Source organism: Notechis scutatus, chromosome 3 (genome assembly GCF_049901735.1).
Source record: "Notechis scutatus isolate UNSWTSFEM ecotype Mainland chromosome 3, rNotScu1.2, whole genome shotgun sequence".
In the NCBI taxonomy this organism is placed as follows: Eukaryota; Metazoa; Chordata; class Lepidosauria; order Squamata; family Elapidae; genus Notechis; species Notechis scutatus.
Window position 1 is genome coordinate 116553376 of NC_142011.1, and position 19083 is coordinate 116572458.

At 37.9% G+C, this 19083-nt stretch overlaps 1 protein-coding gene across 13 annotated transcripts in view; it reads right to left on the reverse strand.

Annotated features, from left to right (window-relative positions):
- ANKHD1 (ankyrin repeat and KH domain containing 1) overlaps window positions 1-9999 on the reverse strand; it is a 112288-nt gene extending 102289 nt beyond the window's left edge. For 7 of the 13 annotated variants that reach the window (XM_087961030.1, XM_026672587.2, XM_087961029.1 and 4 more), the window contains exon 1: window positions 9468-9900. In XM_087961030.1, the coding sequence (XP_087817156.1) occupies window positions 9468-9770 (303 nt within the window). In that variant the 5' untranslated portion in view covers window positions 9771-9900. Of the gene's footprint in view, window positions 1-9467 lie in introns of all 13 variants that reach the window. The other 6 variants (XM_026672583.2, XM_026672582.2, XM_026672585.2 and 3 more) reach the window with 3 other exon arrangements.
- Window positions 10000-19083: the final 9084 nt, after the last annotated feature.

The window sequence follows — 19083 nt, forward strand, 5'->3', positions numbered from 1 at the left end:
AAGTAAAAAAGTGTTTTAGTAGAGCATGCATGAAATGGAGAAAAAAAGTTTAGCTGAGAAAAAAACAGTTCTACTGGAGCATTCCATTTGAATGTTTCATGTAGGTTATGTTCACAGAACAAAAATCAAAATACTTTGAGTGTTCTATGTTCAAATCAAACAATACTTGAAATGGTTCAAGTGTTCCATTATAGAGAACAATGGAGTTCAAGTCAAGCCCTTGATCCCTCATTTTACACAATATGGCCAATAAATTAAATAAGGGATTTGTACGTACTAAGAACTATCAACTGATGAAAAGAGGCCATGGAAATTAGTTTTATAAGTGTTGTAAACATTCCTATATCAAACGATTAGTTTTCTAACACTTATTGCAAAACATTAACACCTATCAAATATAGCCTATCATTTCTGCATGATAGCTCTGCCTTTTCTTTTTTAACCTGTTAACAGTTTGTGATCTTCATTGAGAAGTATTATACTTCTATAATACGGATTTTATTTTGAATATATTGTATATACTCGCGGTTAAGCTAAAAAAAATAGGTTCTAAAATACATCCCAAAATTGGATTCAGTTTAACTGTGATGGACTTATAAGCATATACAGAAAAACTTTTAAAACACTTGCAGATATTTTCTTGCTCCACCACCTGGCCATGAAATGGGACAAGCAAAATACAAAGACATTACTGAAACCGAGATAAAATTCATAATGGTGTCATGTCTTACTATTCATAAATATCTCATATAACTTTGCCAAATGCAAGAAAGATATCACCAGCAATTGCATACAATACTGTCCTTGAAATTGCATTCTGGACCCTTTACTACCATCTTGTTGTGAATCAAGCAAAGGAAACTTTTCCCTCTAATCCCCGAGTTATTATCGGAAAGTATGGATAAAAAGGTTTTTTCTTCTCTTATTAATACTCCCTATAATTCTTAATTAATTAAATATGCATTGTTTATTTGAATTTTAGAATCCTACCTTTATTACCTTATAAATAACTCAAGGCAGCAAACATACATATTTCTTTCTCCTCCTGTTTTTCCCACAGCAACAATCCTGTCAAGTGGGTATAGCTGAGGAAAAGAGACTGACCCAAAAGTAACCAGCTGGTTTTTCATGTCTAAGGTAGGACTAAAACTCAGAGTTTCCTGGTTTTTACACCATCACTTTCACCTCTATACCAAATTGGTTCTTTTATATCAAAACAATAGCAAAAAATAACTTTAACAAAACGGGAGGGAATGCCTGGACAGATAACAAGTTGACTCCATATTTGTAAAACTCAGGATTTTCAACCCATCTTACATCTCTCTGCAAACAGTTCAAAATTATTCTCAAACTCAGAACACGTACTTAACTAACTCTCCCTAATTCTCCTTGCCCACAAATAGCATTATTAAATAACACAAGATACAATCTGTGTTTTGTTACGCACTGAACTCCAAGTCTCCATGATATGGAATTATTTTAAAAAATGATTTTGGGATATAAGAACAGTTTATGTTGAAGAGAGTTTCTCACTTTGTCCTGATGTTAGAACATATCTTTGAACAACCTGTTTTGTTCCATGCTAGGAACGCTAAAAGGGCTAATCCAAGCTGAGAAAATTCTGCTAATCTGCATTACAATATTTTAATATTTATAGTCCCAGGACAAGGATTATGCAGGTTTGGATGGGGAGGAACTGTCTCCAACTGAGTCCTACCAAGAGTCAGTGACTTGGTGTGTAGGCCATTCAGATAGGATACAGGTAGTCCTCATATAATGATTGTTCTGCTTAACAACTGTTTAAATTACAATAGTACTGAAAAACTTTATGACCAGTCCTTGCATTTAATGAGTGTCACAGTGTCTCTGCAGTCACATGAGCAAAATTTGTGTGCTTTGCCACTAATAGTCCACTGTTCCAGTCACGATTAATCTTTGTGCACTTGATTGCCAGGTTCTGATAAGCAGTGTCAGTAGAGAAGTCAGTAGTAAAATTGTAAGGTCACATGTCTTGCTTAACAATCTTGGGTGATTTACATAATGACAACCACTAAAGTGAGGTAATAAGAGAGTAGTCACATGACACCTTGTCATTTAGAAGACCTGTAAAGAATTGGCTTTTCACTCAGGCCTTTGAAGAGGTGGAGCCCTTTCATACTGCCTGGGATGTTTTATTTTTATGTATTCTTTACTGATTTTTATTTCTTTGCTGGATTGTTGTGAACCATCCAGACTCAATGGCAGCATACAAGTTTAATATATTATTATAATTCTTCCCTATTTTCTGTTTGAACATTTTTAGGTTCTAATAAACTTTAAATTGATATTGCCATGCTATTTTAATCAATGTTTAATTTTTCAGCACCTATCTGGAAAATACATAATCTCACATATGGATTCATATATAGCATGTGGTAAATTTAAGAAATCTGGTTTTGTTTTCATATCTGGAGAAAAGCTAGAGGAAATTGGCATACCTTCCATAAAGAAATACCTGCTAGTTGTTCAACAGTTCTGCAGTAACATCCGAAAGCTAAGTGTAATTTTTAGAGCCAATGGAAGAAATCTGTCTAAAGCAATACCTACTCAAAAAAGAATGCATTTAATTTTTATACAATTGCATTGATCATAAGATTTGCTGATGTAGAGCTTGCTGGCAAACCACTACACATTGTGGCATAGGATGATGTAATCCTCTAGAAAAATCTGTTGGCTTGAGAAAAACTCCCTAGGTACTTGCCATTTAATGTAATTCTAAAGAACTATAAAAATCTAAAGTTATGTTTTTTTAAAAAAATGGAAAAAGGATGGGAATTATATATAAGATTATTAAAATACTTGGTGGTTACCTTCTGAACCTGGGAAGACATATACAAAACACTCTGTAGGAGGTACTCAGAAAATGTTTGTTTCTGAACTATGTCAATACTGTTTTTGAAATTAAAACAGCTGCTTTACAGTATTTCCTTAAGAATTATGCGCATTAAAGAGGTGATTTAGTCCGATGTTCTATGGTCTATCTTGTGGTATAATTTCAGTTGAGATTTTGGTTCATTATCAATTCATGAATGAATCTTTCCTCCAGTAGAATTATTTTGTTAATTATGGTTTATATGTGTAAAAAGACTGAAAAAAGCACCTCCTGGCTTATCAGTTTTCCTCTATGTCTTTCCTTTTGCCTGAAAAAATTAAATAGAAATACCTCATTGGAAATATTTGATTTCCAATCTCTCCTATGTAGAAGTGCCTAAGAAGAAATCTCTCCCTATCTCGAGTGTTATAGAGCTGAAAATAGGTGGGTCTTTACATTGGCCCAAGTAAATGTTTTTCTTTCAGTACTATTAACAAGCTAATAGGGTATCTTTGTTGCCCTGTATGTATCTACCCTTCTGAGTAAAGGTGGAATGGGCAGCTTATATTTTATTGCCCTGCCCCTTACGTATGAATATTTATATAGCTCTGATTGCATCTTGCTAGGAAGTGAACTTGCCTTTGTCACTGATCAGAGCAATCCAAGCACCTGCAACACTGAAGCTAAGTTTCATAATATCATTTCCTCTGCACACTTATAGAAATATAAATTAACTTGTTTTGATTAGTTTGGCAGTAAACTCTTTTTTAGGATTTTAGAGACAAATCCTGAACAGTACAGATTTGTTAAAACTCTTGTTACATTTTTGTAAGGAATTGTACTATGCCCATCTTATTGATATTTACAAGGAGATGGACTAAGTAGTAATCTGTCATTTGATGCTAAAACTATAGTAAACCTGACTGTAAAAATAGTAATTTCCCCTTTCAAATCCCTGACTAGTATAGGTTGACTACAAAAAAAGCTAAAAATGATACTGTAAATTCAAATCCTATTTCTAGCCTTATTAAATTTCTGCCCAGGAATTCTGCAATTATTCTCATTTATGAAGAGACACAAAGTATTGTGCTTTATTTACATGGGCAGATTTTAAGTTTGTGAAACTCTGTAATATGGAGTGCTTTCTTCCTACTCCAATAATGGCCTTTGTTGACAAAGAATAACATGACCACACTAATCCATCCAAAGCTCCAACAGCAGATCAAGCTATTCCAGAAGTTATAGTTTACACCAAATATGCAAAGTCTATGCTCACCCATACCATACCAGTCATGTTGTACAAGTTCTAAAGGATTTCCATTAGTTAGCCACTACTTTAATTTCAGGATGATGTACAAATACAATATTTAGGAACATTTGATGAAGCACCTGCTCTCTGAGACTCATCACTTAAAAGATTTAATGATGATGCCTTCTTGAAAGAATCACATCTGACAATCAGTTCACTATGTTAGCAATATGAGAAAGGGCATCTCAATAGGCATACCCAACTATGCAATTCCCTTCTTATTCAGTGTCTCTGTTCACCTAAGCTTAATGAAATTCTGCACTTTTTGTTGGCACTATTACCCTGTTTCAAATACTTAATTTATGGGTAAAACATGTTTTAACGTTTTTACTGGATTTTTTTGAACTGTAGCTTTTAAAATATTTTCTTTTTAAAAAGTTAACTCCCCGCATTGTAATTATTTGTAAGGATAATATAGCATATGCATAAATTAAATCCATAATCTGGCTTGATTTAATAAAATATATGAGAGTTCTGAACCAAGGAATTTGATTTCTGTGCTAAAACATAGTTCTTCTATGCAAAAAAAGCAGGTTCTGCTAATTTGGGGGGGGGGGGGGTAGTTTTGTTGTTGCCATTCATAAAAATGTGAGTCATAAAATATTGCAGGCCACTTCATACCACTGCTAGTAAATTCAGGTCCTTGGCTCTCCACTGCCTCATAAGTTAATACTGATCACTTTTCCATCTCTGTTGTCATAAAAATTGAAAATTCTCCAATTCTCAGATACTGCCTTTGCAACTTGCTGCAGTTTTCTTGCCAAGGTTCTTCTGAAGTGGTTTGCCATTTCCGCCTTCCTAGGGCTGAAAGAAAATGACTGGCCAAAGGTTAACTTCATGTCCAAGGCAGGACTAGAACTCATGATCTTGAGGTTTTTAGCTTGGTGCCTTAGCCTGAGCTACCAAACTGGCTCTGATGCAGCTACTACCAAAGTGCAAATGGAAATATGGTTTATAACAAAACTATTTAATAATAGGTATTAAGAAAAAACAAGGAACTACCATAGTTGCATTTGTAAAGATCTACTGTTTCAAAAAGAGATAGATTTTACAACTACAGATCACAGATTACATTTACATTCATTGTGTTTATGAACGGTTTGGTTGTTTGGTATTTAGAATTTCAATTCATCTAACATAAATCCAATTATCCAATAATAATTTTGCTAAATCATGTTTTTGAAAGAAGTGCACCAAATTGCTGAATTCAGATGAATGGTTTCTAAGTGCACTGAGAGAACCCTGACATTTTGTGGGGAGGTCAGCAGGATTTTTTCCTTGACATAATCACTAAAGATAGACCAGAGTTTAGAAATGCCAATTTTTAGTTTCATACTTTCAGTTACAAACAAGCAAACCACATTATAGATCAGTGTTGCGTTTGAATCAAGCCTTTGCCTTGATGAATAAACTTTTCCTAGATCATCAGACTGAAGCTTTAAAGAATTTTCTAAAATACAAATATGATGGCGGCAAACCTAGAATAGGGAAATTTAAACAATTGTGTACAATTACATATTTAATACTGGGTCAAATTCATAGTGGTATGGTGAGTAAATCCTAGCCTCTCTCACACATGGTTCATTTACACAGTTTGTTTTCTAAGCTTTTCCTTCCAGCTGGAATCTAGCTCTGAAATCAGATTTGGGGGGTGGGGGGTTGGGAGAGGTGGAGGGGAGAGAAGGTAGGTAATTGGCAGGAAAAAAAAGTTATTTCTCCTTAGTATTCTCCTCAAAAAAAAAAAAAAAAAAAAAACACCTCCACGTTATGGATGATGGGGCAGATCCCAGTTTCAATCTTCTTTTAAACAGGGAACTATCCCATGAAATGCACGTGGAGTGATTTTAAAAATAGAAAGGGAACAGTAAGAATTCAATTAACTCTCTTCCTACATCCCTCACCCATGTATCTTTGTCATCGTAGCATGAACAGCAATGTACTGCAGTTTGATATTTTAGGCTGCATCAAGAGGTATGACAAAATCATGAGAACTGATAGTATGACTATATGGTGCGCAGTCCCAGTCACTAGGACAAAAAGGATGCTGAGAGACTGGAGAGTGCAAAGAAAAGTAATGAAGATGGTAAGGAGCTTGGAGGCTAAATCCTATGAAAAATGATTTAAAAAATTTGATATGTTTAAACTAAAAAAGAGAAGGGTAATAGGGAATAAGACAGCAGTCTTCCTTCCAATATATATGAAGGGATGACACAGGGAAGCGTGTGTCAATGTATTCTTCAGGGCAACCAAGATAAGAACTTCCAATGGGTGGCAGCTTTACAGTAAAAGATCCAAACCTGAAATGAGGAATTTCTTAATTAAGCAATGGAACAGCCTCCCTCTGAAACTGTAGTGTTCCACCACTAGAGGTTTCCAAGAAAAGACTGAATACCCATTTGTTTGGAATGGTCAGAGTTCTACATTGGACAGGGGATTGGACCAGGTGACCTCTAAGGTCCCTTCCAATGCTAAGATTCTATGATTTCAGTGAATGTACAAGATGAAAGACCAACCCAGGCTGATTCATCCAACTATAAGTGGGTACTGTATCATCTAAATATCAAACTACAGTCAGTCATGTTGGTTGGTGTATCAGCCACCTTTGCATGATCGTTTGTTAGATTTTACTTTTGCACTGTATTAAATTAAGACTTGTAAAACCCTGGTTTATTATAATAGCTGTACAAGAATTAAGTCAAAACTGAATCATTTTATGGTTTAGCATAAAATGAACCAGTCTAAGTATCTGAAACAAGGTAAATTAAGTTTATATTAATCTCAGATGTGAAATGTGTCATCTAGACCTACAAAAATGAGTAAATTTCTACAAAATATATCTACAGCTTGTGATTTTAAATTCTGACTTGGCCATCATTTTAACCAATGGCCCACTCAAATGTCTGACTAGCAAGCCTGAAAAGCTGCTTCCTTTCCCCCCAAGTAAGGTAATAATGAAACCCCCAGACCCAACAAAGATCTAATCACATGTGTATGGACATTGTAAAACATCATTTCCAAATTAATAATCTGAAGCAGTCATGCAGGAGATTATTCACAGGCAGGCTGACAGAAGAAATATTATAAGTTAAAATGTAAACAGGGCCATGGCATATCTTCTGATCCTAAGAGAACATGGATGTTAAGGGATAAACATGAAAAATGAAGATAAGGGTCTGAAACAATTAACAACTGAAATCTACAGTTTTGATACAGAAACTAAAGTTAGATTTTAATGCTCTTTTTCTGCAGACTGCTTCAAAATCTTACAGCCATAGCAACTTACTACTTCCATGTAAATTGAAGTACATAGCCTATGTTTTAATAATCATTTTTAACTGTTGTATCAAATTGTATATTATAAAGACAAGGCTGCTGAGAAGATCCCCTTCAAAAGACAGCTGCTTAAAGAAAATTGTTTGCAGTAGCCCCTTATTATAAAAATCAGACAATTTAACCCAAGATCTGGTTAGCTTTAATAATCTGTCCCTCATCAAATTAGCATCAATCTCATATAAAAAATCAAGTAGAACACCATGTAACAATATTCTTGATTGTTCTATAACTATTTTTTGTTCCATATGGATGGAATTGAGAATTTGTACTCAAAAATGTAAGCACAGTAGTACTGTGAGCTTATGCACCTGAGACAAATTCCTTGTGTGTCCAATCACACTTGGCCAATAAAGAATTCTATTCTATCTTCTAAGTGCTAGCACCTTGCCCAATCTAGTGCTACCCATGTGTGCAAAAATTCCTAAAATCTATTATGGGGGCTTGATGAGTGTTTAATAATTCTGAAAAACATTAGATGGTGAATTATAGGGAATCCTCGATTTACAACCACAAATGAGCCCAAAATTTCTATTGCTAAGAGAGACAGATTAAGTGAATCATCCCATTTTTACAACCTTTCTTGCCATAGTTGTTAAGTGAATCACTGTATTTGTTTAGTAACACAGTTAAGTAAATCTGGCTTTTTCATTGGCTTTGCTTGTTGGAAGGTTGCAAAAGGTAAATCACATGACCCTGAGACACTGCAAATGTCATAAATGTGAACCAGGTACCAAGCATCCAAATTTTGATCACATGATCATGGGGATACTGCAACAGTTGTTAAGTGTAAAAAACAGTCATAAGTCACTTTTTTCAGTGCCACTGTTAACTTTGAATGGTCATTAAATGAATGGTTGTAAATCAAGGACTACCTTTAATCTTTTTCTTTAAATGTATTAATGTTATCTTATCTAAATCCTTCTGTAAAAACATCTGAATTTTGCAACGAATATTTGCAATTAATATTTAATTCTAATGGGATCCTCTTTACTACACATAAATCTCATCAGAATTTCTATTAAGATCACTATTATTCTATGGTCTTTTAAAAGATTTTGTAATATGTTCGTATAATGTGAAGCTACAAATTAAAAGTAAATAATACAACAAATTACAATAAAAAACATTACCAATTCCCATAAACAATATACCTCCTTAAAAGTGATGTCCAAGGTGAAAATAGTACCTGCTGTTTCCCCCCCACATATCTGAAAGCAATTATTCATTTCAGGATCACATGAATGATGCTCCTACATGTCTAGTTAGGCACATTTATGCTTGAATGTGAGAAGCCATATAAATATCCAGATCAGACTATCATCTATCTGAATTTTCTGGCATTCTTAAAATAAATACATGCAGCTTAGACTGTTTTTTACTTATGAGATGAAGTTGAAGACTCGTACATTGAGAAGGAATCCTCAGCTGCATCTAAGCACACACAAACTACTAAGCTGAAGTACAATTCCAGTCAAAGGGATCTGAATTAAATTTACACGTTAAAAATAACACAAAAAGGTCGTGTTTTTTTTACCCTCACAGATCTCTCCCCAGCCTCGAAAAAGCAATTAGCACAACTTTCCCCAATAAAAACCCTCACAGGCGCGGGAAAGAAGATTCTGCAGAAAGCGAAGATCGCTTCCGCCATCATCGAGACCTGAACAGGTAAGGCGAGAGAGACGGGCTAATAGGAGCGTGCAGGGCTCGTCTCCAGTTGCCCTCCCTTTACACAATGAATCAAGAAGAGGAGCAGGCCTCGGCCCTCCTATTAAAATCGGAGAGGCAACCGGGAGCCGATTTGGGTGTTGGGGCGGGTGGCTGGGTCTCCACCCTCCTTTATGCGACCAAGAAGGGCCTGCAGAAAGGATCCCGGAGCTTGACGGGCGGGGCTGGCACCCAGCGCGGCAGGGAGCTCCACTCGAGACGGCGACCATCCTTCGCGGATAGCCTGGCGGGAGCGAAGGCCTCTCTCACCTCAGACACTTCGTCCTCGTCGCTGCCAGATCCACCGCCGCCCCCACTTCTCAGGACAGCGGCCGCCAGTTTAAAGTCGAGGGCGGCAGCGGCGGCAGCAGCCCCGGCCTCTCCCGAAGTTGTTGCCGAACCTATCGGCCCACAGGGCCCAGCCTCTCCGAAGAGGCGCACGGCCCGCAACCCCAACGGGTTAGGCCCGGCCGTGGAGGCCTCAACGATGGCGGCCGGGGCAGCACGGGGCGTCACCGAGTCTATTTCCTCATCGCCGGTGGGAGTCGGGGCGGCTGTGCCGTCCGTAAGCATCGCGCGTTGATCCAAGCTTCAGCCGTGGGAGGGGGGGGGGAACGCCGTCTCCGTCCCCTCACAGCAGCAGCGCCACTAACTTCTCACACCCTATCTAACCCACAGTCACCGCGCTGCCCTCGCCAACCCAGTTCGCTTTTTCCATTGGTCACATTCGCTCGATGCTTCCAGCCCCATTGGATACAATCGTTGTCACTCTAGAGTCTCGTCACGCGCTCCTCCACCCTCCCATCAGCAAGATACTTTGAGAGTACACGCTGAGGCGGTTTAGACTGCCCGCCCACCACTTAAGTCCTGCAAGCTAGCTTCCTGAAACTGATTCGATATTATTAGATAGCTGCTATGTCAATCAATTTCTAGCATCCAAATTTTGTTATCTGAGTGGCTGAGACGACGGTATTTCGAAATACCTTTAAGCTTGATTAAACAGAATAAACATCAATCATAGCCTTCTCTTCTTGGCGGTGTCCGATTGGTGTATGCTTTCTTTCTTTTCCAACTTCCTCTCTTTCCACTAAAATTTTCGACTGGAGAAATCCAACTCCCCCGCTTTAAAAAAAAGCGTCAGGATAGGAAAGAACCTGTGTCTGTTAATTGTAGAAAATACACGCCTGCCTTACTTCAAACCATTCCTTAGCAAAAGAGCGATTGGGCAAAAGTGATTTGGAAAGTGAACCCGAGCTCTGATTTGATGGCTAACGTTCGAAACGCTGTACTTGTTTTTCTTAACGAGCTATAAGCAACCATGGTCTAGTGTGATATGCCAATTCAATCAGTAATTGTGTTAGCACAAAGCTATAAAGGATTCCGTTTGACCTTTTCAAAGTTACCACCGTGCTCGCTTTTTGATTAGTTAGATGAGAGGTCATTGGTAACGTTTCATAATCTTACTGCCTAAAGCTTAGTGTCAGTCAAAACTTAGATTCAGAAACCAAGTATTGTGTCAGGAAAATAACTTCAGGTAGAAGAGCACAAAGCAGAGTTGTTCCCTGAGCAATGTTTGCTTTTAGTTTTTTTTATCTCTTGCATGTGCCCAACTACTTAATTCTGTAAACAGAGGAGCTTAGTTTAAGTGAGCACTTCAATTGGATCCTGGACACCTTGTGTAAAGCAACATGTGAACTAGGTTGTAAAGGTGATGCACAGAACAGTATCTCTACTGCTGCAAAAGCCAGAGAACACACATCTTGTTTCCATTCCACAAAGCATGGAAAAAGGAACAAAAAATGAATATTATTTTTTTAGGTGGAGAAGAAGAGCCTCTTTATCCAAACAAACATAAATGAAACCAGGTCCTTCACAGGTTTCCCCATCATTTTTTCCACCTACATAAATTTATATTTTAATTGGCTATAGTTTTTAGTTTCATTGGTTTGGATTATGTTTTAAACTGACTAGAAAGTGCTTCAGAAACCTGTACATGGCCAAAAAAGCAGATATTAAAAATAAACAGATCAGTGTGGTAAATCTGGATTTTCTTAAATGATACTTTTAGCTTCCTTACACTGATTTTTGTTGTTGATTTCACCCAGTACAGTCAGGTGTCACACTTAGTCCCTAAGCATAATTTCTATTTATCTTTATTTTTGTAACTGAAGTTTCAAGGTTAACATGTTCAAACTTGAAATTGTTACCATTTTAGAGGTTGCTCTTAACCCAGATTCTCTTGGAAGCAGAATTTGTTTCGACTCCTTCTATGTCACAATTTACTAATGTGTTCCCATTGTGCTGGGCATTGATTGACTGCAAATCCATAATCCAGTTATTCAGTAGAAGCAAGGAACAATTTCTTTTTAATTTCAAAGATGTCAACAACACAGTTTGCAAGCTTCTCCATCATCTTCTCTGTTCTCTGGATCCTCTTCTTTGCCAGAAAATTATGCAGCTTGCTAATGGAACCTGATTTGAAGATTCCAGCTAGGAAACAATATCCCATGTCTCCTCAGGAATTCAGCACTTTAAAAGTTTCTGGTTGACAATTTGAGAAAAGGATTTATTTGCCCTTCCACCAGTCCACATCTACACATATTTTTGGGAATTTATAATGATGGCGAAAACAAAAAAAAAAAAAAGATATATATATATGAAAAGGGTTTAGTTAGTTTTTTATTTTTTTTTTTTTGGGGGTTGGTTTTTTTTTTTTTTTTTTTTTTTATTTTTTTTTTTTTTTTTTTTTTTTTTTTTTTTTTTTTTTTTTTTTTTTTTTTTTTTTTTTTTTTTTTTTTTTTTTTTTTTTTTTTTTTTTTTTTTTTTTTTTTTTTTTTTTTTTTTTTTTTTTTTTTTTTTTTTTTTTTTTTTTTTTTTTTTTTTTTTTTTTTTTTTTTTTTTTTTTTTTTTTTTTTAAAATTATTTTTTTTTTTTTTTTTTTTTTTTTTTTTTTTTTTTTTTTTTTATTTTTTTTTTTTTTTTTTGTTTTTTTTTTTTTTGTTTTTTTTTTTTTTTTTTTTTTTTAATGCGTCCGTTTTTTTTTTTTTGGTGGGTGGTTGGTGGGGGGGGGGGGGGGGGGGGGGGTTGGGGGGGGGGGGGGGGGGGGGGGGGCCGCCACCGCCCCGCCCCCCCCCTTCGGTCCCTTTTTTTGGGGGCGCCGCCCGGCGGGGCCCGATGGGGGGGGGGGGGCGGGGGGGGGGGACGGGGGGGGGGGGGCGGGGCGCAAACACCCCCCCCCCCCCAGCCCGCAAAACAAAAAAACCCCACAACTAAGGGGGGGGGGGGGGGGGGGGGGGGGGGGGGGGGGGGGGGGGGGGGGGGGGGGGGGGAAGGGGGGGAAAGGGGGGGGGGGGGGGGGGGAAAAGGGGGAAGGGAAGAGGGAAAAAAAGGGGGGGGGGGGAAAGAGGAAAGGGGGGGAGGGGAGGGAGGGGGGGGGAGGGGGGGGGGGGGGGGAGGGGGGAAAAAGGGGGAGGGGGGGGGGGGAGAAAGGGGGGGGGAAGGGGGGGGGGACATATCCAAGAAATGTAATTCCTTGAAGACTGTTTATGACTACATACTTCTGAACTGTATACTTCTGTATCAAGGATCACTGCTTACTGCCTCTTATTTCAAATATGCTGACCATCTTCAGCAAATAGTTTCATGAAACTACACTTGGCAGGCACCTACAACGTGACCAGAATGAAACACGGAGAAACATTTAACCACCTCTGATAACAATTTGAATACAGACATGCCTTTTGATTCTGTTAATTGTGACATGGTCTACTCCAGATTCATGAATGAAATATTTTCCTAATATTTGGATATGTTGTGATGTACCTGGATGCTATATTGACTTTTTAGACCCATTTTTGCATGAGATTCACATCCAGGGTTCTTTGAGAAACTTTGCAAACATGAGCTTTTTGATAAAGTGATCTCCCCCAGTTGGACTATTTGGGTTACCAGATCTTTGCAAAAGGAATACAAATGGATCATATAAAAGTGAAATCTGCATTCTTGTGGTGGGCATCTAGAAATATGAACAATATCCTGCATACTCTGGGCTTTGCAAATCGTTTTACAGATCATTGATCACTAATTCTTCACAGTACTCAAGAAAACCACTTTCTCAATTTCCAAAGAAAGGAAGTATGTGAATTTATATATTCCAGAATAAGTAGCCCTCCAGGACTTGAAAAGCATTTTTGTAGCTGCTATCAGACATCCATAAATGAACTACCATATATTCAGTGAAGATCTGTTTGTGAAAGCAGTGTTTGAGGAAGAAATATTTCTTGGAGGTAACCATCCATCCATGGTAGGAACCTGAATCCTTCATGTCTCATTAGGTTAGATTAGGGCTGTCAAATTTGCAGGCCACAGGAGGATGTGTCATGAGCTGGTCACGCTCACCCCCAATTTAAGGGGGAGAAAAGTCACAATATGTCACGTTATGATGAAATGATGACGCAGATCCTCTCAGGTTAGGAACGGAGAGAAAACTAGGAAATTTGCTAGACTGTATTAGAATGCAATAACATAATTCATTTGTCAGGGTTTGGACCGGTGACCTTTAGAGACCCCACAAGACTGTTCTTTTTATTTTATTATAAGTTTTATTGTTTTTTAAGACAAACATAGACAAACAAAACATAAGACTGTTCTTCATCTTTGTCGATGAATACTTCATAACAGGAATTTATACTGTAACAGCACGATGATAGTAATTGTACTCTAGTAGTAGTAGGAAGTCTGTAGTTGTCTACATCTTTGTCTATAGTACAGAACACTGATTCTGATGGTTTGTGGTGAGGTCTGGAGAAGGCAAAGATAACTTTGGAAAGGAATGCAAGAATCATTACAAGAAAAAAAAACAGTAAAATGACATCTCAGCTCTGGGAATGATGGGAGCATGAGAAACCCTCCCTCCCTAATCCTAACTATGTGGTTCCTTTACATTCCTCCCATTATCATCCTAAAAGTTGCTGACAATGCAGTTTATCTCCTTCCACATTTTTTTCATTTCCCAAGGAATGAAACAATAATAACTACCACATAGTCCCATGCAAAGTTTTTGTCTGGATCAGATCCACCATAGTCTTTAATTTTCCTATTTCCTCACTGTCCATCACCAATCTCCCTACCCTAAACCTGTTCTCTTTTGCCCTAGCCCGTTCCCATCCAGCAAAACCTCTCTGAATTCAGTTTCTTTGCACCCCTTGTCTTATCATCTCCTTTCCCTGCACCTCTGAAATAGGTCCAAAACAAAAATAACTAGTAGAATTACTAACAACCATAATTAGGCAAACCTTTCTTTACATATGTATAAACATATGAACATATGTTAATTTACACACACTCTATTTTTGTCAACAAAAGCACTAATAAACTAAAAATTAAATATTTGGATAAAGCATGTTCAGGGGCATACAGTACTTGGAACCTCAAAGCAGGTAGATCTATTAGCAGAGAAAGGACTCATGTGCTACTCTCCATCCCCATATCTAAAAATGTGCAGCAAAAAGGGAACAGTCAATGTATTTAAACTGCAAAAATCTGAAAGATGCCTGGTTGACAATAGTTTTCTGTATCTTTTTGCTGTCTTCTCCTGGTCATCTGGATTTTTTCAGGATGGAGGGAGGGACTCCCCTTCCCTTCCCTCCTCTCCCCTCCTTCCTTCCTTCCTTTATCCTTTTTCTAAGGCTAAGCCAATCGCCAAGCAATTATGGCACAAGCATTGGGAGATTAAAAGCAAGTAATGTGAAGGAAGAAAGGTTAGGAGCAAATCTGAGCTTGACTATCCAGGAAAATAAGATAGGAATGGAAAGTGTATATTACAGTGAGTATTAGGGGGGGATTCACTAGAAAATCGAGGTTAAAGTCAATTGGGATTATCCAAGACAATTTAGAAATAGTGATAAAATGCTGTGTGCCACTAAGAAGCATTTCCTTGCACTTTCCTGAAAATATTCGTATTACATTCCCAGTCCCAATCATTTTTGCAAGAAATTCACCCTTTGGGTATTCCATTAATCAACCAAGGGAAGTGCAGGAGGCATAAATAGTACACAAAAGGTTCAACAACTAGCCTGACTAGGATATCTCTCTGGGGCAATGATCCAGCTTAGTATTGTGAAAGAGTCCCAAGTTCAAGAAATACCTCAACTTATCCTGGGAAAGCAAATACGTAAAGTATATCCTTGCCAAGGATAGAAAAACCATTTGTGAGACTATAGATGGCAGTATACCTTACCAAGCAAAACATACGTTTGCACAATATGCTGAACAAAGTTAAACATAAAGAAGCCATTTGCCCCTTTGATTCATCATCAGATGATCTCATAAGCTCTTTGATGGCTATTCAAGTTTTGGAGTCTTGGTAGATCAGTTGGAGGAATCCCTCTTTGTGCCAATCTATATGGACTACAATCTACATCTACATGTAGGGAAGTAAGTAGTGGGGTACCACAAGGGGAACTCATCAAATTTGCAAATGACACTAAACTAGCAGGAATAGCCAACACGCAGGGTGGGATTCAACCGGCATTACTACCGATTCGGTAATTAAGTTTTGCGTGTGTGTGTAATACACCATAAGCTGTGCCACCCAGACAGCTGATAAGTGCTGTACACAGGTGCACAGCATTTGAAAAAGCACTTTTTTACTGCTTTTTCAACCTCAGCTGTGCCGCGCAAAGCAGCTGAGGTTGAAAAAGCAGGAAATAAAGGTCAGATAAGAGCCCAGGCGGGCGGGTGGGCCGAACAGCAGCAGATACAGAACTGGTTCTGTGTCTGCTGCTCTTCAGAGCTACCGGTTCTACAGAGCCAGGCAGAACCGGTAGCATCCCACCCCTGCCAACACCTCAGAAGATAGGTTCTTATTTCTTATTTTTATTGTTACAAGAAAGGTTAATGTTTATTATATATATTGAAATGATTGAAATGAATTGTGAGGAGGTTTAAAAATGAGATTAATATCAGTGACCAAGCAAAATGGATTAATTCTTTCTTTCTTTTTTATCTTTTTTTTTTTTTTGATACCATAAATAAAATTTTATGGAAGTAAAGGGAGAAAATACATTGCGGAATCTGACTGAAAAGTACAATGTAAAGTAGTTTATTTTTCTAGGGATTGATTATTACTATAACTAAGTAAAATAGATGTTTAATTGGGAATTACAGTTGAGGGAATTAAGGCATACTTAAACCAGTGAGGTGACAATCCCAAACTAGTAAAAGGGGAGGGGAAATTTATGTTTTTGTTTTATGTGAAAAACTTGTATTAATCTAGACTTCATGAAAAGAATATGCGATGGAATTGCAAATTTGACAAAATAAAAAAGAATTAAAAGGGAATAAATATGAAGATATGGAAACTATTAGTTATTTAAATGAGAAAATAGTACTTTGGAAAAGGCAACGTTTAAAAGAAATTTTAAGGCTTAAGAAATACATTTGAAATAAATTGAAATGAATTGAGAAGATGTTTAGAATTAGAGTAATATTAATGAATAGCATTAACTTGCCTGTTCCTTTTCCTATATTCCTTTTTTGCTGTATCCAATTTTTCATGCCAAATAATTTTCAGGTGTTTGATGTGCTTTTTTATGAGCTTACAGTCAGGTTGTAACTACAAGCCCCTACCTTCTCCATAGCCTTTAAATTACAGGCTGCCCATTTCCAAGGTTATGGTTACTACCTGCCTAGCTCTTAGCTTCCAGGGTTTGTGAGGCCAAATTGAGGTTAGCCAGTGTGCAATCTAGGCTGTTTAGTACTTTTAAAATTACACACTATGAGCCCTGGGACTTCTACTCATGAGACCACCAGTGCAACATATCCTGCTTTACTGGGCAGCGTCATTTGTGAGTCACAGTTAGGGTTTGGAGATCTCTTTTCTGCTTTCTCTTCAGGAATTGCCTGAGGGAGATGCCCCTTCCCCCATGGAATTATCAGGGAGTTTTGCTTGGGCCTTAATGCCACAGAGCAGCAAAACAAAAAACAAAACAACACATTAAAATGAAGCTAGGAGCAGCTTTGTGTGGATGTAGGTGAAAGTATAACCTCTATCTAATTCTGAATGGTGTGTCTCTGTGTATGTGCTTGGGTATGCAGCTAGTTTAGCAATAGACAATACAGACATGCTGGACAATTTTCCCTCCCACCAGACAGAAGTCCAAGATGTTCAGAACTTGCTGGGCCAGCCACTCTCAAATACAATCCTTACATGAGTACATCAAACTGGTTACACTATAAATGATACAAGAAAGAAAACATTACAATGAATTTCACATTACAATGAATTTTCAATTACAATGAATTTCCACCCTCCCACCATAATCTTTCTAACTATCTTCTGGGGATTGAAAAGAGTCTTTTAATCTTTTACTGGTCCATCTCAGAGTCCTTTCCTTCATGTCTCTGGGTGGCATAGGCTTGGCCTGGTGGTATGGGTGGTCAGTCAGGCTTGGGAAGATCTGCCCCACTCTGATTGCTATAATGACTTTCAGTGGAGGCTGGATCCAAACACAATTATTTGGCTCCAATGGATGAAATGTCTCTAGGGAGTAGCATCTGCTTCCACATGTGGCAGGGATGAAAGACAAAGAACAAAGGTCCCCTCCCCCCTTCTCTGGTAATTCTATCAGGAAAGGCTTTGTAAAAGGATTAGAGATTTGGAGGTGTAGATTGCTTGCAGGCATGGTTTGAGGAGGAAGAAAAATAACACATCAGTATTGCAGTTACTAAACAGATAAATCAATTTCAACAAAATGGAGACACAACAGATGAGAAAGGAAAGAACTGGATTCACATGCTTCAGGAAAAGGATGAACAGGTCAAATCATTTAAACACACAGTAAATGCAAGGATGAAACTTTTCTTGTAAATGAACTTAGAACATTCATTAATAACCTTTGGTTTTTTTTAAAAGCACAGAGAGGAAAGAAAATTGAACTCTGTTCCTCATCCAGTCTAGTTGGCCAGACCAGATTGGGAGAAGACATTTTCTTTTCCCCTCAGTGTCTTTAATTCTTAACAATTTAAAATTCATATCTGAAGGGATCAGAGACACTTAACAGTTGCAATAGTTATCTCAAGAACACACAAAGATTTAAACACACACGCATGCATGCACGCGCACGCACACACACACACACACAAACAAACAAGGACACAGAGGAAAACAAAACTCTGAGGTTTACACACACACTGATCATCCCCACAATAAATCTCTCAGTTAAATTGGGGAAGGCATAAATCTTAAGGAAAAAAGCACGGGGTTGCATAGAAACAAAGAAACACAAAGAAACAAACAAAAAAATCCCATGTGATCCTGTTTTATATATTGCCCTTTTCTTTCATTTTTCTTTTCTTTTTCTAAGTACCTTTATTTAGCCACATTGGTCTTCCTGTATCCCTCAGCAAAGCCCATTCTCTACATATACATTTTGCCTTTTTCTTGCTCATGCCGGCTAGGGTTGGCATCTACCGCTTATCCCAAGCGTCCAACAGCTCTCTCAGGGGGTTTCCACTCAGGACCCTCGAACTACCGCTTCCCATGTTTCCCCTTCCGATGTGGGGTTTCACACTAGTCGGGTCAGTCAGTGACCCAGTTTTCAGACACAAGAAATTCAAGAGCAAGAGAAAAAAAAGTTGTCTGGGGGAAACTTTGGTTTAATTTACTTTTTTGTCATTGCACCTTGTACAACGAAATCAAACACTATCTTAAAAAAAATCTCTCTCTCTCTTTCACAAAGTATTCCACAAAGTATGTGCACTCCCCTTGAAAAAAACAAGAGATTCTCTCTCTCTCTCTCTCTCTTCACCACGGTTTTTGGACTGGGGGTAAACCACATGGCCTGGAGCTCCAGAGTGAAAAAGAAAGATAATCACATGCTTCAAG